This window comes from Kwoniella dejecticola, chromosome 3 (genome assembly GCF_000512565.2).
Source record: "Kwoniella dejecticola CBS 10117 chromosome 3, complete sequence".
In the NCBI taxonomy this organism is placed as follows: domain Eukaryota; kingdom Fungi; phylum Basidiomycota; class Tremellomycetes; order Tremellales; family Cryptococcaceae; genus Kwoniella; species Kwoniella dejecticola.
In genome coordinates, this window is record NC_089303.1 from 2,393,536 (window position 1) to 2,418,117 (window position 24,582).

The window sequence follows — 24,582 nt, forward strand, 5'->3', positions numbered from 1 at the left end:
CGAATAATCACGAAGAATCTCACCCAAATAACCTCTACAAAGTTTCAGTATTTAACAAATTTACCAATGCCCTCCCCACGCACTTCCTCACCCTGTCCATTGTAATTACCCTTGAAGTGACCAATGTCAAACGCACGTCACTCGCCATTCTTTTCCCTTCCTCTCGTCCTTTCTCAAATCGAAAGGCCCTTTGATCTACAATTATCTCACGGGTGTTAAGTGAACAAGAAGTTGACCACTTTCACACCCCAATTCTTAGGTGGTGGCTCCTCGTACGAGACCTCCTCATCGGAGGGGATATTGGAGTACATATCCAATTCGTCGATCGTCAAATGTTTGGGTCGTTTCACGAGCCAATAACCGAGGATCAGGATGAAGAAGACGGGGATGGTGATGTAGGCAATGACGAAGTCGGATCCGCTCCAGTGACCGGCGGTGAATACTTCCCATCCGTTGAAGATGATGATGATGCCCGACCAGAGGATCACCCAGTATGCGGGCCATGGCTGGAGGCGGGAGTGGTAGCTGATTGAGAGGAAGAACATCAGCGCTGCTCTCGCGCAACAAGGTTCATGCCAATCATGGCGGATAGGTTCGAAGTTCCCCAATTCTTGAAGACGAGGAATGGGTTGGGAAAGGAAATCATTTGTTTGACTTACTGCAATGTCTTTCGATCGATACCCTGCGCTTCCAGACCCTTCTTGAACCTGAGGTAGGTGATCGCGATCGTGCCCCATGTGATATATCCGATTAAAGCATTCAAGTTGGATAACCAATTCAACACCGTCGAAGCCCCTTTGCTCAGCGTCATGAACGACAGGGCGTAGAACAGCGTCACAAAACAGAGCGACACAATCGGTAATCCCTTCTTCGTCGTTCGCGCCAATATCCTCGGCGCATATCCTCTCAGACTCAGTCCATAGAGCATCCGACTGACCGAATACATCAAGGATGATCCAGCCGAGAACGCAGAAGTGAGGACAGCCGCATTGATAATACTGGGTAAAGCTTTGATTCCAGCACGTTGGAAAGCAATGACGAAGGGCGAGGAGGCAGCCGTTCCTGTAGATTGCAATAACGAGGGATCCGTGTACGGTACCAATAAACCGACGACGAAGATGAGGAGGATGTAAAAGATGGTGATTCGCCAGAATAAGCGTTTGATGGCTTTTGTCAAGGCGACACGGGGGTTTTTCACTTCGGCAGCGGCGACGGCGATAGACTCGATCCCGGCGAATGAACCGGCAGCTTGGAGTAAGTTGGTGAAGAATCCAAGGAATTTTCCTAGGTCCCCGGTGAAGTGGTATTCGGCGAAAGCTCCGGGGTCTTTCCAGTATCGGAATCCGATTCGATCGTGCGTCGGCCCACCCCCAAGGTCGACTACGAGACCGGCGATGATGAGACCGATCACCAAGGCGACTGTCAAAGAGAGATAGCGACAGATTTAGCACCGGTTTTCAATGACACGTAGACTCGGGGAGATGATTAGCTTACTCTTGATGAAAGCGAAAATAAACTATTCAGCGCCAGGATGTTGAGCTCAATCGTCTCATCTGAAATACGGAGGAAAATGTTTTAGACCCACTTCACTTTCACCAAACCATCGAACGCCGAAGAAGTTCTGATACCATCCTAATCAGCTACATTCACCGGGCCGGATACGTTATGATGAGACCCACGATAGCGGCTGCTCCGACCATGAGCGCGATCATATATGCCGCTTGATGAGCATTACTGAAGGCTGTTCAGAGGCGAAAGGTTTTAGTGAGTGATCGACCGACAAGGTATGGAGATGCTTATGTATATCGGATTTGCGTGAGCCAGATGAATCGCACTTACTCGTGTCCCAGTACGAAATAAGAATACTAGCAGCGATGATCTCCGAAGGCAGGAACAGGCAGTATTGGAAACAGACCTGCCAGCCGACTGCGAATCCTACAGAGGGGTTCAACCATCTTTCGATGTAGTGGATGTATCCTCCGGAGATCGGTGCGTAGACTGCCATTTCTCCTACGCAGACCACTGCAAATTCGCGCAAATCATCATCAGTCATTGGTCATTTATCAATTCGATCCGCCCACACAGTAGCGGCAGGGTTATTGAAGTTCAATCTACTGTGTCCATCGTCCACTATTCACTCTCCCAGAAAGAGCGATACGTTGGAGGAAATGACTCACACATAGAATAGACGATCGAACCAGTCAAGACGAAAGCCAAGAACGATCCTACCGGTCCACCATGCGCGATGGTCTTTCCTGAACCCAAGAATAATCCCGTACCCAGCGTTCCGGCTAAGGCAATCATCTGCATGTGTCTTTGTTCCATCTTACGCTGTACTCCATCGTCTGAACGTGTACGCAATTCGTTATCAGCAACGAGCTACTAGACCGGTACTTTACTTCTCCTAGTCTATAGAGACTTGAATTGAGATGCGAGATCCAGACTCACACAAGTTGGTGTGAACATCGACTCGGACATCATCTTTAGCATATTCCGCACCCTCTTCTACGGTAGCGCTGACCGCTGCGGCAGGGAGGATCTTATCGTCGTCGTATGTTGGTGGGTTCGATGACATGTTGATCCACTGTGACGAGCGAAAAGGTCCAAAAAATCGTTCGACTTGGTTTGAGCGTCAAAGTGATCAATACTCAAAAAAGCAAGTCGAGTAAATCAATAACGTATAGACTTTAAAAGCAGAAGAGAGAGACTAAGTCAAGATGATTAGTAGGACTATTTGGAGGTGGGGAGATAATTAAGTAGTAGAGAGATAAGAGAATGAGAGGAGTTCGTATGGTATCGATGAGTGGATTTGGGGAATAGAACGTTCTCCATCTGGGGCATCGTGTCCTATCCTTTTCGATCCAAATCAAGGCAATCCATCTCGGAGTCCTGGCTGGTATTAGCGCACACAATTGGTTTGACAGGGGAGAGGATGAGAAGGGAAAAAGACCCTAGGTGAGCTCGAGGCACAAAGACCGGCAATTCAAACGTGCAGTTGATATCTGGACACCGACAACGCACAATCAAACGATCAATCCGAAGCGTCGGGAAAACATCGAGCTATAAAAAGAGAGGAATTGGCTTGGAATGATTCGGTACTTCGGGATCAATAGGTAAGGGTCAATTGGAGGATAATTATCGGTGTTTTCCGAACTGTATTTTCGTTCTGATCAGTCTAACTCGATTAAGAAAAGTCCAATTCACTTTATTCATTTGGCGTTGAATTTCTCCAGGTCAAATATGAGGGCGGTTCCTGTTGGCGATCCGACTTGTATTGTGCAGAGAGAATCAAACTTTCGGCAAGACGCGGCTCTGTCGACTTTCAGCTCAAAAATCGGCCCGCGTGGGGGAGAGGAGGAGGAGCTCTTCAGGATGTAAGATGTAAGATGTAAGATGTAAGATGCAAGCTGCCCAAATTACATTGACTCATCAAGCGTATATATAGGCGAGATATACGAGTAGAGTCCGAGTACGATCCTTCCGCCTACCTGGTGTTTGAAAACGAATCTGGTCGGTACGAGTCTGGACAGATCAAACTCAGATCAAATCAATTTAGTGATCAATTTCCCCCTATTTTGACCGCTGTACAATCTGCTATACACCTCCGGAATGTCCTCAAATGCAGCTTCGACAACAGTCTCGCTCTCTGTGTTGCTGATTGTACCGTCGCTGATCCATGATGTGAGGTCTGAGACGGCTTGGTCGAGTGAATCAGCGTGATCGAAGATCAACATCCCTACCAATCATAAACAATCGACATTGATCAGTCCTAGATCATAACTTCGCCATCTGGACGAAAGTGATTGGCATGAGTCAAGAGACAGGATGGACTAGTCGACTAACCTTTGATGGTGAATCTACTGTAGATCAGTTCACCCCAATGCTTGAGGGTCATTCCTTCCGAATTATATCCTGTACGTTCCAAGCCCGTCAGCCTTACAACAGTCCCGCATACTGTCTATCCCGTACCGATCAAATCTCGCTCACCGGCGATGGACCCACAGATGGACACAAAGCTGTGCCTCTTCATCAGTGTGAGCATGGTATCCAGAATTTCGCCTCCGACATTATCGAAGAAACGATCCGCATAGTCTGGGAGGAGCTTGGCGAGGTGTTGTGGGTATTCCGGATCCTACAGCTCATGATCAGCTGACCGCACCTTTGATCTGTGTCCACATCGTACCACGGTTTCAGACATACCTTGTAATCGACACAAGCATCTGCTCCGATCGATTTGACCCTACCGATCCACATTATGCCTTAGCTTGACAAACATTGATGATCGAGTCCACTTACCATTCGCACTTCTCCTTTCCACCCGCAATACCAATTACAGTCTTCACTCCGATTACTTTCTTAGCAATTTGAATAAGTGCAGATCCCACCGCACTGTCCAATGTCCACATAGTCCTGATCAGCTTCTCATCCACAGCAACGAGTCGATACATCATGTCAGAAGAAGCTCACCCGGCTGCACCAGAGACGACAAGTACATGCTCCTTCTTCAACTCCATTTCCTTGAACGCTCCTACCCAAGCTGTCTGGCCCGTTAATCCGAGTATCGAATTGGTGATGTATTCCGACTGTCCTGGAATATGGCTACGAGCGAAACCCATCTATCAGCCTATCTGTCTTCCCCTTCCATGCTATTCGTAGTACAGCACAACAAGTAAGGCCGCAACAATCACATTTCTTTTCCCGTCAACGGACCTGAGTCATTCAAGACAGAATATTCCGCCCAATCACCATCCCCATACACCTTATCACCTTCTTTCCATTTAAGAGATTTCGAAAGCACGACTGTGCCCATTGTCGAAGCTCTGATAGGTTCTTCTACTAAAATGGGCTTGATGTACAATCGTTTCTACGTAAATTGTAACACGATGGCATTGGTGAGCTTCATCCCTCCCGTACTCGTCCGCACGGTCCACTCGGACGCTCGGTCAACTCGGCCACCCTTTCACCCTTGATAATTTTTCATTGTTTCATCTTTCAATCTTCTTTTCTCATCATTCACATTATGAATCTTGTTCAAGCGACCGCCTACAAGAAGGAGCATCCTCAGGAGAGTCTCGCCAAGGTTGCTGATCAATTCCAAGTGCCAAAATCGACCTTACATGACAGAGTGAAGGAGGTCCATGCCCCCAGGGGCCAGAAAGCCAAGCGACACCTCTCCCAGCAACAGGAAGCGGCTCTCATCGATACAATCAACAGTTATGGCAGCAGGGGAACGTACTTGACACCCTCACATGTCAGACAGCTTGCTCAGGCGCTGTCTGAGCAAGATATAGGAAGGAATTGGGCGAGCTCATTTGTGAGGAGACACAGAGCAGACTTGTCTTCGAGATATGTCAAGGTCCAGGAGGCTGCGAAGTTCAAGGCAAACACTATTGAGAAGAGGAGGCTGTTCTACACGATTGTGAGTATCTGTGGACGCTTTTCAACAGGAATATGAGTAAAGAGGACGCCTCCTGACCCCTCTCAGCTCAAAGATGCGTTCAACGATTATCATTACCGCTCAAGCGACATCTACAACATGGATGAAGTACCTTTCAACATGTCTAGCAAGCGAAAGGCCAGAAGAGTTGCTCCAGATGCCCTGTCAGCTATCCCTCAAGCGGCTCTAGCCAATGACATACACATCACGGTTGTAGCCACTATCTCAACCTCCGACGCACCAATAACCCCCTTTCTCATCTATCCTGGGGACAACATGCTACAAGAGGTATCAAATATAAGAGACGAGAAGCCTCTCATGAAGGCCATGACAACACACAGCGGCTACAACAACAGTTTCATCATGATGAGGTGGTTAGAAGACGTCTTTGATCCTTACAGTAGAGAGAGGGCGCAAGGAAGGAGAAGGGTGTTGTTCTTAGATGGACATGGTTGCCATGATGGCGTAGACTTCTTAGAAGCATGCTGGGCTCGAAATATTGTGTGTATCTTCCTTCCTGCTCATACAACCAACCTCTTTCAACCGCTAGACGTCAACTTCTTCAACACACTCAAGCTTCGATATCACCAGCAAGTGGATGACTACCAGCTGGGTTCAGATCGCTCAAGAGTAAACCAATACTACTTCTGGCAGTGGTTCCAACGCTCCTGGGCACAAACAGCCCATTCCCATCAGATCAGATCAGCATGGAGGCGCGCAGGATTGTACCCCCTCAATGAGGCCACAATGTGCCCTCCAAACGAGGTGATACCTCGGCCTCAGGCTCCCAGCAACAAGCCCAGTACCCCTATCAACATCAGGACATTGAAGGCTTTAGACAGAACAGTTCGAAGAGGAGAGATCGATGGGAAAACAGCCTACAATAAGACCAAGAGGGCGCTGGAGAAAAGCTTTTCAGATGAAGTGCTACTTCAGGAGGTCACCAGGAGGCAGGAGGCAGCGGCGGCATTGGATAGACAGGTAGAATCTATTGGCAAACGCACCAGGTACCCTAATGGCAAGGTTTTCTGTCCCAAATTTGCTGAGGAAAACCCGGAGGAGCTTCAAGCGATGAGGGATAGGGATGAGAGGAACAGGAAGAAGAAAGCCCAAGCTCAGCACCAGGCCCCAAGCAAGCAGCTCGCAAAGAGGCGAATAGAAGAGCCCCTGCCACACCTGTACCAAAGCTCAGGTCCACAGCTGTTCTGCAGCTTGAGGAATGATGTGATTTGTATTGAAAATGCATGTTGAGTATACTGTCCGAGTTGACCGAGCGTCCGAGTGGACCGTGCGGACGAGTACGACAGCATGAATTCTCTGAAGGTAAGGTGACTCTTTTGCGGTGGTTGATGTGCTTACAGGATCAATACTACCGTCCATCCATATTCTCTGCGCAGGATCGTTCCCAAACGAATTATTCTTAATCAGCACTTGACCATCCTCAAGGTCATCGATAGTCGGTGTAGCTCTTGTCGTCTGCTCAAATTCGTTGGGAGTGTTTTTGGTACTTGGCCGAGTCTTGAGTGTCCATACTTTATGTTCGGTGGGAATGCTCATGGTGGACGGATATGAGATGGTGCTTGAATGATATCACGGGCTCGTGAATGACCATGTGTTCTTACTAGGAAGTTGAGGTATGGTTTGATAGATCGCACCATTGGCTAAGTCCGTTATATAGTAGGTTCAAAGTGAAACTGCATCATCATCGTCATCGACCTTCGCTTATATTTTGACGAAGTACGAGTATCAAATGATAAAGTATTCATCTCCACCTTTCTGGATAATCAACTTCAGTTTTACCTCATCTTGATGACCATGTGACGCCTCCACACAGCCTGAGAACGAGGTTATCTGCCTCGGTCACTGCTGCTGTTTCGCAAGAAGAACACCTGTAACAAACGTGAACCGAGGTTGATGATGACAAACTTGTTCAATTTTGCTCCACCATAGACGCGGCGTATGAGTCACTATTTTAGCAGTTCAGCAGGTTGTTTGTTGGGTTTGTCGAAGATTCTGCACGATCCAAGAGCTTCTCAGCGGGTTGAGTCAGATGGTCGTATGATCCACACAGATAACGAATATGTGACAGCATGTCGTCGCATCAAGCAATGCAATGCATATCCGACGAATAACTGAATGTACCGTATTGATCTAATTACGCCCGACCCACAAAGATTTGGAAAAGAGTAAGGCGTACTCAAGACCCGATAATATATTCTTCTGAAACACCATTACCCGTAACTTCCAGATCGTATAGATAAGGAGACGGTGAGAGACTGCTAAGCTATACTTCTTTAGGGAGTGAGTCGAAGCGTCGTCCTCGGGTGTTTTGCATAAAGTAAGAGAAGAGAAGAAAGAGAATGCTGGAAATTTTGATAGTACGAGTATAGTGTAGAATGAACGGAATCAAATTGATACTGTACTGTACGGTGATGAATGACGTGGTGGAGGTGATCACAAAACATCATTCATCATCATCCTCTTCCTCTTTCTCTCTTGTCTTGATTCAACTTGCATACATTCTCATTATACTCTCATCGCTCCAGGACTCACACAGCGCAGACCATAGCCATCAGTGTCCTACACGATCAAGATGAAATTGACGATCATAGCACCGGATACGGTGTACGAGCACGAAGTATCAACCGATATGGAAGTCCAAGATGTCCAAGCGTTGATCGAAGCTGAAGTGAGTTCCAACGGCACATCATCCATCTTCCCCTTGAAAACATGCGCGGAGACATCCAAAGCGGATAGGAGACGTCTCCTTATGCGTCTTACTGCCTGCGCTTATCTCAGTCGCAAGCTATACATAATCATCGGACACTGACCTGCTTACTCATCTCACAGACCGGACTTCCGCATACCTCTTTACTCCTCTCAACCGATTCTGGTGTACCTCTCACAGACTTTAAACGCACTTTGCAGAGCTACGGACTCACAGGAGATCAAAGTACGATATTCCTTACCTCCAAGTAAGCTATATAGGTCACTCGCATCCTACATGCATTGTAAGGGGGCCGTGCGCTGACGCGTTCTTATTGAATCAACCAGGTCTCAGGCGGTCGCTTCGTCATCGTCAGCTTCCGGGTCAGGATCACAACACATCAATTATCTGGATGGGTCAGATGGCGACGTAGAGAGGATGAGATTGCAGGCTCTAGGTAATCCAAGGCTCATGGAGCACATCCAGCAGGTGAGTGATTTTAACTCGACTATTCAGTCGGTGTCAATGTCCACCTTTTACCAGATATTACACCTTTGCAATTTCAATCATCAAGTCCTCCTCTCTTGTCGAGTTCAGTTCATCCCTCCAGCTTAATGCATGAATTCACAGCTGCATGGAAGTAGACTGATACCTTTCGTGCTCCTCTAGTCTGATCCCGAGATGTATGCAGCCATTCAAGGAGGTACACAAACCTTTAAGAAAGCGTTATTGCAAGTGGAACAACGAAAGCGAGAAGCAGCTGCCGAGAAACAGCGGCAAATCGAGGTAGGTCTGATTATCCACCATGCTACGCCTACCAGTAAGGGACTGTCAGTTGACATTGCATTCAGCTCCTCAACGCCGATCCCTATGATATAGAAGCGCAGAAAAAGATTGAAGAAGCTATAAGGCAGGAAGCAATTATGGAAAATATGGCTCATGCAATGGAATATTCTGTAAGTCCACTCGAGCAAAATAACAACAAAGTAATATCAGCTGAGAACAGAAAGTAACAGCCCGAGTCATTCGGTAATGTGACGATGCTGTACATCAATGTCGAAGTGAATGGTCATCCATTCAAAGCTTTCGTAGACTCCGGGGCTCAGTCCACAATCAGTGAGTGATGATCATACAGCTTACAGGGAATCAGCTGACCAGTCTCATCAAGTCACCACGGAATTTGCAGAAGCTTGCGGGTGAGTCTGTCTCAAGTCAGCGCTTTTATGAAGGGATAGTGTTCGCTAATATCGGTGACTGATCACAGCATTATGCGATTACTCGACACCCGATTCGAGGCGATGGCGATGGGTGTGGGAACAGCAAAGATCCTAGGTCGTATACATTCAACTCAAATAAAGTTGGGCACACAGTACCTGCCGTGTTCGTTTAGTGTGTTGGAAGGTGGAAGCTCTGTAGGCCTGTTGTTCGGTTTGGACATGCTCGTGAGTTCTCGTTTATCCGAATCCGGAAAGGCGCATGCTATTCTACCGCAATCTAGTAGCTGATATGTTAATTGAATTTTGCAGAAGCGACATCAATGCTGCATTGATCTGTCGACCAACTCCCTTCGCATAAACGGCATCGATGTCCCGTTCCTGCCAGAGCACGAAATACCCACTGGTCCGCTCCATCTGGGGTCTGCCGAGGTCGCCGGGGACGTGAGAAACGCTGCTACTCAAGGTGCCAAAGCTGGTGTAGGTAGTCCGCCGTTGCCCATGAAGCCGATTCCGCGAAGCGGTCCATCGACAAGTGGAGGTCCTGCTGGACCTTCGACGGCGGCTTCGGGAGCATCAGGCGGCCAAAGGCTTGGTGGGTCAAGTGCTAGTGAAACCAAGATCAAGGAGGAGGATATACAGACGGTAAGCAGCAACTTCCTCTCAGTCATGTCCCGCCCAAATAACAAGCTGACCCGACCTCGGTTAGCTCATTGGTCTTGGTGCTCCCCGAGATCATGCCATCCAACTTCTCCAGGCAACGCGTGGCAACGTAGACGTCGCAGCTTCTATGTTATTTGGCTAGAATTCAAGCATTGGAGTCCGACAAGACAGTCAATCAGTTATCGCCGATCATCATTTTCAGTTGTTTCTATACTATGCAGCATTTGTTCATGTTACAGCAGGTCTTATGAGCATTGAATGTTATATCTATTCATCTGTGTTCGTATACAAATTACAACGCTAAGTCTATCCTTGTGATTTTGATGTCTACAACTCGATTTATGGATATAATGAGAGGCATGATACAGTACGTTACGATGCTATAGGTTGGGAATATAATGGAGTCCAGAAGTTCAATTCAGTGTCCAGTGGCTTCCTCGTCATCCCCACCGACGGACGATAGGACTTTATCAGCCCATTGTCTACCCTTGAACCGCTCGTTCACCGGTAATCCAAGTCCATGGTCTATCAAGTGCTTCTCGCCGAAAGCCATCAACTTGATCAATCCATTCAGCTTAGTCTCTTTGCCGTGTCCTTGGTTTTCTAGGATGGCGCTGTTGAGCTCTTTGGAAATTTTGATCCGGTGAGAACGCTTCATAAGCGAGATGATAGGTTTGAACACCGGTTCTTGGAACAGTTCGACCGTTTGAAGATCGGGGACGGCTACGGCAGATTTGATGTCTGCCATCCCCATCGTCGTATCAGCGGTAGCCAAATCGTTCGATGCAGAAGGAGTGGAATCATCGGCGAACCGAGCCAAGTCGGGGAAAGCGAGTAAAGCCATCGTGCGTTCGAGCTCGACTAAGAATTCGGGGTTCTGAGCACCGCGAGGAGCAAGTTCGGTAGTTGCGAATTGGAGGGCGAGGTCGATCTGGTCGGACCGGATCAACTCGATGAGCCGTAAGAGGTGGAGATGGAATAGTAGAGGTGGGTTCGTATCTAGTATCTATTCCATTACCAAAGTTAAGCCCAATCAAGAAATCAGCATATGGGTCAACTAGTCTCGATCCGAGGCCAAAAAGCAGATTTTGGAAAAGTAGGATCAAATGGAAATTGGTCGAACCCCTCATATCAGGTCTGTGAGATCGTTGTTTCAGCATGGCCGCGCTCGTTGAGCTGGCTAAGCGTGGTGCATGATTGGTTAAATCATTGGGGTGTAGGTTGTGCGTGCTTGGGAAGTAAGTTGATGAGAAGAATTGTACGATGAATAATAAAGAGTACGTTGGAAGGGAAGAAGAGAAAGAATACAAAAGATATACATGGATGACGAGGAATGGCAACTTACCTCTGGATCAAGCTCATTCACTCGCCTGACAGCTTCTTCGACTCTACCATCTTCGACGGCCTGTCTGATCTCCATGCGTTCTTGCACTTTCTCGTGATCGACGTCAGCCGGCAGTCCGGTCTCTCGAGCAAACTCGACGGCTGCTTCCGAGTATCCCTCAATGAGGAGATAATCAAAGACCAGCGAGTTTAGATCGCTATTGAAGCCAAGCCAAAGATATTTACTATCAGCTGCCAATTCCCTTTTGAACAAAAAGTTGTCCAGCGGTTATTGGGTGAAAATGAAAAGGAGAAACAGAGAATGACGGATCAGAGGTGCTAAGTATTTTATGTTTCCTCAATTGGTTTAGGAGAGATTCCCACTTGCATTTATATTTGGTCTCATCATAGAAGTGATGTGTGGTGGGGAGTGTGAAAGAACGAATATAATCATTGAAGCGGTGAGAAGGGTCACACTCACTGCTTGGAAATGTCAACTTTGCTGAGCTCGTCTTCCCATTGTCTCGAATCGAAGCTTGGTAATGCAGAGTTGTTACCAAAGCTTGAGGTTGGAGCTGCACTAGCGTTGGTGTTGCTTGAGGGATTGGTCGGTTCACCAGACAGAGAGGTGAATCGACTTGCCCTAGTAGTCTGGTGAAGAGAGTTAACATCAGCGAGTGGAACATGTGAAAAGGGAATACGACTCACTGATGCCATTGTGAATGAGGATGCTTGACTACATTTCCACCCGTTTGGGGGTGATTAAGAAGAGAGAATAAGTAGAAGATGAAAGATGAAAGAAGAGGGAGAAAGAGAAGGACGATGGCCATGGGCGATTTGGGTGATGAAGCAGAGCGGCCTTACGGCGATCTGGATGGGTACTCTAATGTGGCACTTTATGATGCACTGCTGGACGCGTCTGATTTTACCGTATGGTGGAGGGAAGACAAATAACAACAATAACAACGATAAAAACAACGAGGATAAGAGGAAGAATTGCTTGAGCGATAGTCAATGATCAAGAGGCATAAAGCTATCATCAATTGGGTCGAAGGAGGACAGAAGTAGATCCAGAATGTCCGACAGCTACGACTTCTCCCAGCTGTATCATGCCTCTTTGGTCGCCTATTCTCCAGGGACCACTTTCCTAGCTACCGTCTTCCAGAATCGGATAATCATCAGATCCACTTCAACTTTGCAGATCGTCCGTACTTGGTCATGCAGCCATACTGCATCAACGTCGATTGCATCATCAAGCAAGGCCTCGGAGGGACACGTCAAGATCGATTCGGTAGAATGGTCGGAAGACGGATTATACATCCTGGCGTTCTCTGCTTCAGCAAAAACGGCGTGGGTGTTCGGTCTGGCTTCAGAAGGCGATGGACAATCGGGGGAGATGGCTAAGATCGGAGGAGAGGGTATAGAGGGAATGATCAAAGTGGAATGGGGAAGGAGTGGGAAGATGATCCTGGCTTGGGCAGATCATGGTGTGAGTTCACGACCATTCGACTTGGCGCAAAGCTTGGTTGATTCATCGGCTGATCAAATGAAGCACAGCTCAAATTATCGATATTCGACTTATCGACTGGGATTACGAGGGTTATACAGAACCCGAAATCCCATCATCAATGTGAGCGATTGTTCAATTTTATGAGATCTGCAATCCGACTGAAGTTGCTAATATTGTACAACAGGCCATACCTATTCTCCCGATAATCGGTATATGGCGATTGTCGAGAAGCATCTTGGAAAAGAGTACATAGGGATATACGACGTTCTAGACAACTATCATCTCGCCAGAGTACGCTCATCTCACAGGCATGTCACCCAGAAAGTTACGATCGGACTGATGAGCAATGCCGTCGCAGCATTTCCAACTCTCGACCACCGATGTCCAGGGTATAAGCTGGAGTCCGGATGGTAAATACCTTGCTGCTTGGGATAGCGCCGTATCGGTGAGTGAGAATCACCCTTAAAAATTCGAATGACCCAGACCTTGAAGAAGCTAATTGTACCCTTCTAGTATTCGGTATACGTCCACTCGCCAATCGGACCATTGTTATCACATTTCTCCCACTCGTCCCCTACATTCTCGCCGACACTTACTACAGAAGATCCCGGACTTGGTATACGCACGGTCACTTGGTCGCCTGGTGGACGATGGCTCGCCATGGGCGGCTGGGATGGCAAGGTGAGAATACTGGAAAGTGAAGGTTGGAGGTGCATTGCCGTGGTTAGTTGTGCAAGCAAGATAACGGACAAAGACGTGGTGAGTCTTCCACTCTTTCTACATATGTATCGTCAGCCGAGCTGAGCATGGGTCTCATCGATAGACGGTCTGGAAAGAGCCGCAGGACTGGGTAAAGGATACAAGAGGACACGGTATCATCCAATGTACGTCACATTTCCAATTTACTTCTTCCCTTTATGGTGTCACCCATATTGCATACCGTACCAGCACGAAGCTGACATATTGAGTGATTCCAGTCGATCGAGTGTCAATACCTACGGCCATACCGACTCTTCGACCAGATATGAGTAAACCCAATCCCAGTGTGGGCATCTCAGAAATATCGTTCGACAAGGATGGGGCATTGTTCGTCGTTCGATCCGAATCTTCGCCTAATGCGTTGTACATCTATTCATTCTTAAAGACTCCCACATCAGAGGCGCCGAGTATATCGCTTCTGGCTACTCTGGTTCTCTCGTATCCAGTCAAAGACATCATGTGGTGTCCTGGTAAAACGGGGAGGAAACTCGCAGTCACTGCTAAATCAGGTGCAATCTATCTGTGGAACGAAGAAGGTGTCTGGGAAGAGGAGGATATCAGTAACGGCGGAAACCAGAACCAGCATCAGAGTCAAGGCGCTGAAAGCAGAGGAGGTATGATGGAGGGTGTTGGTATCCCATCGAGTGAGTCAAGCCTTTGTCTTTGTCATCTTACAACTGCACTTTGTACAAACGGTCATCGACGGGCGTCGAAGTGATTGTGCTGAGGACTGCGCAACGTGACTCACAGGAAGCGATTTCGTCGCTGCGGACTTGTGCTGGGCTCCAGATGGGACGTCGTTGGTCATGCAGGATAGATCACAGTTTTGCATCATGTACGATAATGAGAGTGAGAACGGTAATGCCACTACGGACAAGTCGGAGATTTGGGGTGGTGTGATAGAAGAAGGGTTGTCGCATGTGATGGAAGAAGAGGAATATGAGGACGGATGGAGTGGATACGGGTTAGAGCTTAGAGATGGGCTGAGAGGCGGTATACTGGCCTGAAGATTGACGTCTCCCCTGTGTCTCTTCTTCAGCGCCCTCTGACTCAATAGTCCTCGTTGTATTTGTGTCTGTATCTCTTAATTAGGTCTTGGCTATATGCTACACGTATCTACTGTTCATATCTCATAACATTGCTGCGGATGTGACATCTGAGTGGTGATGCACACCTTGGTGCCTGAAAGAGCGACAAACATCCCCTCATTTCCCCATTCATCTTCATCCTTATTCCATCAATATCGTTCCTCATTATTCATGTCAACAGTCATGGTGATAGCGTCCTGCTGAGCAGCATGACCTTCCACAACATATAGCACAACCCCTCTTACCGCATTGTACATATTCTACACCTACCGAAAAAGTCTCAAGATGCGTCTCACCGCCCCACCCCGGTCGACCTCTCTCATTTCCCTCCTCGCCTTACCCCTTCCCTTGGGAGTGCTCTGCATCGCATATCTGATCGCTGTAGCTAGAAGACCCGAGATACCAGAATCAGCGCAGATTGAAGATCGTAAGTCTTCGTCGCAACACCCATCCAATGCATACAGACTACATTGTGTGTGTCTGAAACTAATATTTACTCCCCAGCCCACCAATGGGGATTTCCCAAATGGTACGGCCAACAGCCGAGTCCATTCGATTTCTCATCCACCTCAGTTGGTGAAGACGAAGAGATATGCGATCATCCGAAGAGCATCTTACTATTCATCGACTTGCCCTATGATTCCCCTCTCATTCCGAGCGCTTTGACGCTTTTACATACTTTACAAACTGCGAATCGATTCAACGTATCTGTCATATCAACCTTCTCCCCCACATGGGATGGCCAGGTGTCGATACGGCAGAACTTGCAAGGAGCCGGATGCGAGACCAAGGACTGGATATGGAGGGTCGGGGATAATAGCGGATCTTCGGATCTGGGGTGTGAGAAAGCTATATGGGTAGAAGAAGGAGTGGGTAAACCTGGTAAAGCTAATGTGAGTATTGAAACCTTCCCCCTTCACAGTCAGAGCAGTGGACCCCTCGAGCTGAGCAAAGCTTGTGAGACAGGTATCGCTGTTATCTCACCCTCATCATTTGCTGGGGAAGGATGCAGGTTATAATGCGATGAAAGCTTTCCATGGGGATCAATGGGAATTGGGACTGTTGACAAGTATCTTGCCTGCTGTAAGTGAGATATACCTCCAGTTCAGTCAATTTGTGTAACAGGGACATAGCTTATCGATGTTCTTTGATAGGCTGAGTAAGTGTACTATGTATGAACAGATACAACGACTTATACCAGCCAAACAGCCCAACCATCTTCTACCCTGCTCGACGGGTGACTTCACGTAAATCAGTCGTGTACTTCCCTTCACGTACGACAAGTCCTAAAGACTATCCTAGATTACCTTGGGGCAGGATATGGTCTATCTATTCTCGTATGTATGAGTGTACCAATCATCTTCTCCGTCACAGGCTGATTTCCGAGCACCTTCTTCATCAATGGTAGCTTCACGAAGATCACCGCCAAAAATCAGAGCTAGCGAAGATCCTTTCTCAGATAAAAGCGCTTGGAAGAAGTTCTGGGTCAAAGAGGAACAAAAATTGGCTTCGACGATGCGGGACGCTGGAGTATGCCTCGTGAGTCATGTCACGCCTGCTACCTGTCTCATCACGCCTGCTACCTGTCTCATCACGCCTGCTACTTTTCCACATCAGCGTGCATGAGCCACAATGATTGCTGATCTCGAAAGTCGTTTTAATCATTGTAGTTCGAAGGATGGCAGAATGGTCAGCTGGACGATCGTATAGCGAAAGCGATGTTATCAGGATGTATCGTCGCAACCGTTCCTCCAAAGGCACATCATGGTGAGCACAGTCTTCTCTGTCATATTCGCCTTTTACCCCTGCGTGAAGTGATCGCACTGAGGCATTGTGTGAAATTACCTGTGTAGACGCATTTTTACCATTGATTTTACCCTTATCGAGACCCGACTCGGTCGCTTTACAACCAAAATTACCAGTCCACGATCTGAACCACGTATTATCAACATACACCAATCCGCAATTACAACGACTGGCATTGAAGGCATTCATGACGGCTAGGAATCGTCTGGTACCGATGTCCAGGCTGAAGGGCGTTGAGGGCGCCGTGAAGGTTTGGGAAGAAGGTGGGAGGGGATACGAGTTCAAAGATGGGTTCAGGTGGGATTGCGAGGCTGGGGAGGGGGGTTGGTGTTCGTGACAGAGTATCTTTTGACGTATCTTACCATCATCTTCTGGGCTCATGCAAAATGACGAAGAACACTGTAGAGGGGACCCTGGTGACGTCACATCCATTCGTTCTCATCTGCACGTCGTTTCTGGTAGTCGATTCATCATGTTTACCCATCGCTGCTTACTTCTATCCAGAACTCGTGAAAGCAGTATAGCCTACTATGTCACCCCTCATACCCGCACCACTCAACTCACTGCGAGTCTCCAAATACCAAATTCCAGCATACCAAAACTTCCCCAACACTTCTCTCCGTCCTTTTCCCTTCATGATCTACCACTCAGTATTCCCATCTTCGACATCGTCCGTCTCCGCCAGTTCAATCGAAGCCCACTTGCGCAAAGTCGGAATCGTCGAGCCTGCATGGCGATATACAATGTACACGCAACATCACTACCACTCCACCGTCGATGAGGTCTTAGTCGTATACTCGGGTGCAGCTAGATTATGCTTCGGCGGCGGACCTGCTAATCCAGATAAAGTCGAAGTGGACGCAAGTGTGGGCGACGTGATGATAGTACCTGCTGGAGTGGGTCATGGGCTGTTGGAGGATAAAGGAGGGTTTGGAATGGTAGGAAGTTATCCGAAGGGAAGTGGGAATTGGGATATGTGTACGGGTCAGAAAGGAGAAAAGGAGAATCAGTGGGAAATTATCAAGAATTTGGAATGGCTTAAAGGCGATCCCATCTACGGAGATGAGGGTCCTGTAGTGAATGTTGGTGAAACAACGGAGGAAGGGCATTAGATGTGGATAAGCAGGAACATAGTGGAAATAGATTGCAAGATTGAGGTCAATTAGCTTATCAGGCGATGTCCTTCGTGATACGTTCTCGGTCTAATTGCCTTTGGATGAACAGGAAGGGAGAATTTGGAGGGAAACATCGAAGATGGTAGTAGATTATGGTTATCCCTCATCGACTAAAGGAATCAAGCAATCATTCGTTATTCTCATCCCATCGACAGTCAACAAATAATTGATCAATTTGTCGATCAACTATAATCAACCGGCCCCTCTCAACCGTCATGTCATTCTCCCTGACGCCGATTCCACCTAACGCTCTGAAGGCCGTATGCAACAAGCCAAAAGGGTCAGCTATAAGGTAATGAAGCCTCCTATCTATGCAACCTGCTGCGAACCCTTCAATTCCCACATCCCTTCCAACCCTTCCTCATAGACACGATGTTCAGCTCCGTCTTAGCCCTTTCGATGCTCGCATCTTGTGGGGTGTTGGCTGTCCCACAACGACCTGATTGGGGCCGACCTACTACTTCCGCCCCTCCCCCACCGGCAGCTACCAGTCCTCCTGCCGCTGCAGCTCCGCCCGCCTCCGCTCCACCAGCTGGATCGACTCCTGTAGCTCCACCAGCCTCATCAGCTCCTGCTTCTCCGCCTGGTGGTGGTGGTGAAGCTGCCGGGGGCGGCGGAGAGTCACATCTTATAACCGTGAGCTTACTCCTCCACCCAAAATGTCATCTCTCGTTACGTCGCGCTCATTCAGAATCTCGGTGACAGATCAACAATAACTGTGGAGGAGGCACCCCCATGTTCGCTTACGCTGCGAACCGAGGCGGTCAGGCCGTACAAGGAAGTGTGACGATCAATGGACCGGTCGATAGTGGTATAGCCTGGATGAGCGGTACCGAGCATAATTGTGGATTTGACGGAACTGGGTGTGGGTTCATGGAGTTCACTATTGCCAATTCGATGATGAATTCGGCGGACTACTCGCTCCTGACTACTGGTTTGGGTGATCACTACTTGTGAGTTGAGCAGAGGATTTCGCGACTTCGAATGTCACGTTCACTAGCACGCGAGCTGATGGACAAGGTATGGAATAGCAAATATGCGATGGATTTCCGTTTTACTGGCGAGTGTACTGATGGGCCTGGGAAGTGTACAAGCGGGACATCGTGTCCCGGAGCATACACTGGAACCGTTACGTTCAGTGGGAAACCAACAACTTGCGGCGGACAAAATGTCGGAGTGAGTAGTATTGACACTTTGTCTCTTGCAACCCGCGACTGATCTTCCTGATCTATTGTGTTAAGATCACGATCACTTTCTGCTAAGCTTGCGACCCGGGAACAACGGGGAAGACTAGGTGATAATAGAATGCTTATGCATAAAGGATGAGACTTCTATTTCACGACCTCAGGCTTTCGACGTTTACCTACGCAGCGATCTATTTGTACTTTCTACCATTCCCACCATATAAAGTAGCACCCCTGATACCTACTGGATCACCGGTCACCTTCATCAACTTGACTCCGGGCGCATTGAGACTTGGTTGGTCGACATCGAAGTCAGGTCTGTCAGGCATCATCATCTCGTCTTTACCCAGCCAGACTTCTAGTCCCTTGACAGATTGTCCATCTTTGTAGTACCACAAGTCCTCGGTCTTGATTTGCCAGGTCTCCAACTTCTTTCTCAGGTCATTCAGTACGTCGGCGTAAGCTGGATCTTGAGCGAGATCCTTGATCTCCAAGGGATCGTTTTCGAGGTCAAACAGCTGTTCAGCAGGTCGGAAGATATAATCTCTCAACGATCGACTTCCGACAAAGACGGGTGTCTTGAGGTTTCTCATACCCTCGAAGGAAAGGGAAGAGTACAAGTCGGTAGCGAAGGGGAAGTCCAATCTCCAAGCGATGTTTCTGTGATACTTGTATTTCCTGGTTCGGATCGCTCGAGTTGGCCAGTAATTGGCTCGTTCGTGGTACGTGTGAGAGCAGAACACATGATGAGGCCATTTAGATTCGGGTACAACCTCTGATTTAGACAGGATTGGAAGGACGGAGCGACCGAGACGTTCAGGCGAGAGTTCTTTGGTTCGGATGTCAAGCGGGAGACCAGCGTAGTCTAGCATCGTAGGGAGAATATCGAGGAAACTAACCATGTTCGGGTTGGCGAAGCCCTTGATACCTTGAGAAACTAGCTCGGGGTTTCGCACCATGAAGGGCAGGCATGTACCGGAGTCGAAGAGGGTAGTTTTGGAATTGATGAATGGTGGTCCGTTATCACTGGTGATGATGACTAAAGTGTTTTTATCCAACCCTCTCTTCTCGAGGTTCTCCAAGATGAATCCTATCCCTTGATCGAATCTGTAGATTGCTCTGTAGTATTCAGTCAACTCTTGTCGTAACTCAGGAACATCGGTGAGCCATTCTGGGACCTCGACATCTTCAGGCTTGACTTTAATATCTTTGACTCGAGGGTCGAACGGTCCGTGGTTGTTGGCGAACCCTCCTCGAGATTGGTCTCTGTGTGGATCATGGAAGCCCACGCAGAGGTTAAAAGGTTTGTCTTCCTCAATGGCTTTCCCGAAGAAGGCATCGACATGGTCTCCGAATACAGCAGAGTCACGTGTCTCGATGTCGTCGAAGACTGTCCAGGGATAAGTTGATTTGACGCCAACATGGATTTTACCGACAATACTAGATTCGGGCAATTGCCATCAGTGTTGTCCAATGACTACTCCGTGCAAAAGAGTGTTGCGAAATGCTGTGATGTGAAGTCAGGTGCGCTCACCCAGTCAGGTAGTCACCCTTATTAAACAGTTGGGGCAATGTGTCCACATGCTCGAATGTCTGGAAATGAGTGGCTACCTGGTTCAGTCCGTATTGACCGTTCTCATGAGTGTGAAGACCGGTGTAGATGGTTGATCTACTCCCAGAGCAAGAAGCAGTACTGGCGAAAGCCAAGTCAAAGCGAATGGCATCCGAAGCGAACTTGTCGAGATTGGGAGTCTTGATGCTTTTGCAGCCGTACGCGCCGATGTACTTGCCGAGATCATCAGCGACGATGAAGAGGATGTTCTTGTGTTGTTTGGACATGGTGCGGGGCTTTGGAAGGAGTGATGGAATATGAGAGACGTAATGCGTGGGAGCAAGTAGAATATGGGGCGTAGAAATGATCCTGGATGAAGAAGCTTGTTTGCATTTTAACCATATTCTCAATCGATGGCCTCGGGAATGATTCGGTCCGAGGCTGACGTTTCATATTCGATATCTAAGCCTGTAGAAGGGCTATCACGATTCCGTGGTGGTGGGCATCTGGAATTTCATGTGGTGAATCTCGGATCTTACGGGTCTTGCGTGTAGATTAATCGCTTGATTGGCAACATCGCAAGGGGATTTAACGAATATGGCTGCTTTGCGAGATACATGATCATCTGACCTTGGCATTTCGGAACGCTGTTGAGGTTGGAAGATCCTCTGCGTTTACCCTTGGATTTGGCGGTGGAGCACCGGTATGGAGATCAGGGTCTTCGGTTTGGAATCGGTAGGCCGAGAGATAACGAATAGAGCGGAAACCCGAGAGTCAGATGACCTTGGTCTCTGCTTTTTTGGGAAGATCGCGTTAGATTCCAAAGCATCTCCTTGAAGCGTTAGGGTATTCGGGAATCCTGGATGTAGGGTTATTCCAAACCTCGCCAAGACGCCTGGAGAATTCCCAAATTGCAAACAAACAAGTGGGAATACAGCACGCAATATCGCGAGATTGAGTTATATCCCAGATCTTGTAGAGCAAGGGTATAACACCGACTTTATGGGTATTTAAGCTTAAGGATGTTGGGCAACGCAAAGACGATCGCTCTTCCCCACATTTCATTCTGCTTTTCTGATTCCACTATAGTAAAGTACAACATCACCACTGCATCGCCATCATGTCGGTCAAAGCAGGTTGGAAGCAAACTACGCCATTCTTGGTGTTCTGTGTCATTGCCTACGCATGGGGCGATCTCATGTTCGGAATGTGAGCCAGATGAGTCCTGCTTGAGATCAGCATAACATTGCTGACTGACACAATGCATCCGCAGTGACACAGGATCTTTTGGATCGCTACAAGTATTGCCAGCATGGCTGAAAGACTTCGGTCACCTTGATCCTGCTACTGGCAAGTACAGCAATCCCACATCGAGAACGTCTATCATGAACTCGGGTAAGTGATGACATTCCTGCGATTGAGGTTTGATCTTCAGCTAACGGAAAAGTCACACACATATATAGTTGTATTCGCCGGAAAGCTGGTCGGAACAATGCTTTTCGAGCCTATCGCCGAGCGACTGGGATACAAGTATACCATGTATATTACCGCTTTGATTCAGTTCGTCGCTCTGATCAGTAAGTCTGCCTGATTGCCTATGACAGGTTGAAGAATGATGCTTATCCGATCCTTCCGACAGTTGAGCTTACCGCAAAGGTGTGTCAACCTTCCGGTGATCTCGACATGCGAGAGATTTAGCTAACGCAAAGTAGAACTGGGTCGTTTTCACCGTTGGACGGATCATCGCCTACTTGTCTGTCGGAATCGTCGAGAACTGTGTCCCATCTTACATCTCGGAGATATCGCCAGCCGGTGTACGAGGCTTTATGTCAGGTACTATGACTGTGCTGGTTACTGTCGGAAACCTGTGGGGTGCTGGGATGAGTCGAATTTTCGCGACTGAGACCAGAAGGATTGGCTGGATCGTGAGTGAACAACAGGCCTGCGTGGGAACGCATGATGGGAGTGTCCCGACTAACATCGTCATTATCATCGACATAGATCCCCGTTGCGATCCAATTCCTTCCAGCATTGGGCATTTTAGTATTGGTTCCCTTCACACCCGAATCACCTCGATGGCTCGTGAGCAAAGGACGAACCGATGAAGCTATCCACTCGCTCAACCGAGTCAGACCAGCACATGACGTCTCAAACGGTCTGACCGTTGTCGAGGTTCAAGCGTTCGAAGCGGCGATCGAAGATGCCCAGACCATGCGGGAGGGTAGATGGAGCGATCTGTTCAGGGGTACTTTCCGTCGAAGGGCTATCGTGAGTATGCATTTTCAACAACCATAGCTGACAATGTAGATTACCGGTCTTCTGTTCTGGTTCTATCAATCTACTGGGGTACAATGTAAGTTGCCCCAGATCCATCGTCAAGTATGTCTTGCTGATCCTCGTCATCTTAGTCGTCAACATCTACGGTCCAACGTAAGTCATAAAGTAGGCATGACCAGATGATAAGCTGACCGCACATACTACAGCTTTTACACTCAAATGGGCTGGTGAGCCGATTCCTCCTCGTGGTCTTGTTTTAGCACGTTCAGCTGATACTATCGCTCAGGGGTAAAATGGCTTTTACCTATTCTGTTATTGCTCAAGCTTGTGGTATCGTGGCCACGATCGTCGGTATCGTTGTCATCGATCACTTCGGAAGAAGACCACCCATCATCCTCGGTTCTTTTGTGTGTATCATCTTCAATGCTCTCATCGCTGGCCTGGGATCCAAGAAGAATCCATCAGTCACAGAGGGTCATGCCGTTATCGCGAGTACAGTAATGGTTCTAGTCGGCAGCAAGATGTTCCAATGTGTCTCATGTAAGTCTGCCCTTGATGAATTCCCTCAGGAACTTGCTGATGAATGTTTCTTATGCAGTCTTGATGGCATCTGAAATCGGTGGCAAGTCAATGAGAAAGAAATGTCAGTGAAGTCTTCGATATCACTCGTGATAAGCTGACATCGCGTAGTCATGGGGTACGGTACATCCGTCGACGTGCTCTCTGCCTTTGTGTTCACGTTCTGTCTACCATATTTGCTCAAGAAACCGGGAGCCAATTTGGGTCCCAAAGTCGGATGGCTCATCGCCGGAGATTCCTTGTTCGCCTTCATCTTCTCCGTGTTCTACGTCCCGGAGATTGCCGTAAGTTCCGTCCTGTTGAAGTAAGTGAAGAAGATGCTGATGATGACAAATACCACAGGGTCGATCACTAGAGGAGATGGACGAGCTGTTTGAGGTGAGTTATCGTCAAAGGTCCGATTTCCGCGCGACTTCTCACAATCCGCCTTTTAGATGCGTCTGTGGGCCTGGCAATTCAAGAATGCCGAGACCAGTGGTGTTGGTCGCCGAATCGCTCAGCTCGAGGCTGGTCACACTACCGGAGACAAGATGGAGATGGACGAATACATTGTGAGTGACAGCGCCCGAAAGGAAAAACTGACTCTTTCTTCAGGAGGATTCTAAGAAGCTTGAGAAGCAGCGTGTTGAAGTCGGGCAAAGACAGTCGTGAACATTGGGTCCGATATGCTCTGTCGTCATTTCACTATCTATATACAATGCCATGATTGAGAAGTTTTGTCAGTAATTTATAACCATATATCACTTATTTGTCATGTAAGCCTATGAGTAGTGTTAAGTACAGCAATCGTCTCAGGCTTCGCATCATCGCCCGGTCAAGCACGTCCGGAAGAACAAGCACGCGTTTCGCTTGAAGTGAGTCCGGCAGCGTCCGGTCAAGCGTCCATTCTGGATGAGGCAAAGCAGTCCCTGTGTTGACAATCGCACAAAATCGCTTCAGAACTTGTGTTTCCCGAAACGCCCAGCGCACTGAATTGTTTATCCGAAGGCCGCTCCCGAACTGGAAGTTGGCTCCGTATTGGACCGACTAGAACGTGGGTCATCCGTGGAGAGAGAGCGGATTCAAATGCTGCGATGGCGTTTCTTTCAGGGAAGGGAGGTATGATCCTGAGTAAACCGGTGGTAATGGTAAAAAAGTTTTGCGATTCAATCCACTTACCGACCGGGCCACGCCGAACCGCGCCGGCGGTGAGTGCGGCTTTGCGTTGCTTTATACATAATCGGGACCGTTCAGACCGGTAGAAGTCTCGCTAGAGCCAAGGCAAACGGTCGTCCACGTCATATGCGCGACTCGGTCTCAGGAAAAAAC

At 48.2% G+C, this 24,582-nt stretch overlaps 9 protein-coding genes across 9 annotated transcripts; 5 read left to right on the top strand and 4 right to left on the bottom strand.

The window, feature by feature from the left end:
• Positions 1 to 215: 215 nt before the first annotated feature.
• On the bottom strand, positions 216 to 2,575 carry I303_103252 (uncharacterized protein; the record flags this gene model as incomplete). The annotated part of the gene is made up of 8 exons (XM_065968726.1): positions 216 to 525; positions 660 to 1,419; positions 1,495 to 1,516; positions 1,586 to 1,621; positions 1,680 to 1,741; positions 1,840 to 2,022; positions 2,178 to 2,345; positions 2,449 to 2,575. The coding sequence occupies 8 exons, from the start codon at positions 2,573 to 2,575 to the stop codon at positions 216 to 218; spliced, it is 1,668 nt and encodes a 555-aa protein (XP_065824798.1).
• Positions 2,576 to 3,542: 967 nt separating this feature from the next.
• I303_103253 (uncharacterized protein) lies at positions 3,543 to 4,810 on the bottom strand (the record flags this gene model as incomplete). The annotated part of the gene is made up of 7 exons (XM_018406599.1): positions 3,543 to 3,736; positions 3,844 to 3,912; positions 3,988 to 4,132; positions 4,201 to 4,240; positions 4,297 to 4,389; positions 4,468 to 4,599; positions 4,689 to 4,810. The coding sequence occupies 7 exons, from the start codon at positions 4,808 to 4,810 to the stop codon at positions 3,543 to 3,545; spliced, it is 795 nt and encodes a 264-aa protein (XP_018265093.1).
• Positions 4,811 to 10,439: 5,629 nt separating this feature from the next.
• I303_103255 (uncharacterized protein) lies at positions 10,440 to 12,061 on the bottom strand (the record flags this gene model as incomplete). Its single annotated transcript, XM_018406601.1, has 4 exons — positions 10,440 to 11,027; positions 11,367 to 11,562; positions 11,826 to 11,995; positions 12,053 to 12,061. The coding sequence occupies 4 exons, from the start codon at positions 12,059 to 12,061 to the stop codon at positions 10,440 to 10,442; spliced, it is 963 nt and encodes a 320-aa protein (XP_018265095.1).
• Positions 12,062 to 12,419: 358 nt separating this feature from the next.
• Positions 12,420 to 14,620, top strand: I303_103256 (uncharacterized protein; the record flags this gene model as incomplete). Its single annotated transcript, XM_065968727.1, has 8 exons — positions 12,420 to 12,833; positions 12,902 to 12,974; positions 13,039 to 13,145; positions 13,213 to 13,299; positions 13,368 to 13,613; positions 13,678 to 13,738; positions 13,832 to 14,257; positions 14,364 to 14,620. 8 exons carry the CDS (start codon positions 12,420 to 12,422, stop codon positions 14,618 to 14,620), a joined length of 1,671 nt encoding a protein of 556 aa, XP_065824799.1.
• Positions 14,621 to 14,986: 366 nt separating this feature from the next.
• Positions 14,987 to 16,844, top strand: I303_103257 (uncharacterized protein; the record flags this gene model as incomplete). The annotated part of the gene is made up of 7 exons (XM_018406603.1): positions 14,987 to 15,128; positions 15,206 to 15,594; positions 15,668 to 15,784; positions 15,903 to 16,038; positions 16,110 to 16,240; positions 16,372 to 16,468; positions 16,555 to 16,844. 7 exons carry the CDS (start codon positions 14,987 to 14,989, stop codon positions 16,842 to 16,844), a joined length of 1,302 nt encoding a protein of 433 aa, XP_018265097.1.
• A 193-nt stretch (positions 16,845 to 17,037) lies between these two features.
• On the top strand, positions 17,038 to 17,619 carry I303_103258 (uncharacterized protein; the record flags this gene model as incomplete). Its single annotated transcript, XM_018406604.1, has 1 exon — positions 17,038 to 17,619. One exon carries the CDS (start codon positions 17,038 to 17,040, stop codon positions 17,617 to 17,619), a length of 582 nt encoding a protein of 193 aa, XP_018265098.1.
• Positions 17,620 to 18,054: 435 nt separating this feature from the next.
• On the top strand, positions 18,055 to 18,944 carry I303_103259 (uncharacterized protein; the record flags this gene model as incomplete). Its single annotated transcript, XM_018406605.1, has 4 exons — positions 18,055 to 18,318; positions 18,388 to 18,635; positions 18,714 to 18,858; positions 18,924 to 18,944. 4 exons carry the CDS (start codon positions 18,055 to 18,057, stop codon positions 18,942 to 18,944), a joined length of 678 nt encoding a protein of 225 aa, XP_018265099.1.
• Positions 18,945 to 19,057: 113 nt separating this feature from the next.
• Positions 19,058 to 20,705, bottom strand: I303_103260 (uncharacterized protein; the record flags this gene model as incomplete). The annotated part of the gene is made up of 2 exons (XM_018406606.1): positions 19,058 to 20,306; positions 20,401 to 20,705. The coding sequence occupies 2 exons, from the start codon at positions 20,703 to 20,705 to the stop codon at positions 19,058 to 19,060; spliced, it is 1,554 nt and encodes a 517-aa protein (XP_018265100.1).
• An 833-nt stretch (positions 20,706 to 21,538) lies between these two features.
• Positions 21,539 to 23,925, top strand: I303_103261 (uncharacterized protein; the record flags this gene model as incomplete). The annotated part of the gene is made up of 15 exons (XM_065968728.1): positions 21,539 to 21,627; positions 21,692 to 21,813; positions 21,882 to 21,995; positions 22,058 to 22,074; positions 22,131 to 22,343; positions 22,420 to 22,500; positions 22,726 to 22,771; positions 22,827 to 22,848; positions 22,902 to 22,922; positions 22,982 to 23,235; positions 23,294 to 23,338; positions 23,386 to 23,558; positions 23,617 to 23,652; positions 23,709 to 23,825; positions 23,869 to 23,925. 15 exons carry the CDS (start codon positions 21,539 to 21,541, stop codon positions 23,923 to 23,925), a joined length of 1,407 nt encoding a protein of 468 aa, XP_065824800.1.
• Between the last annotated feature and the right edge of the window lie 657 nt (positions 23,926 to 24,582).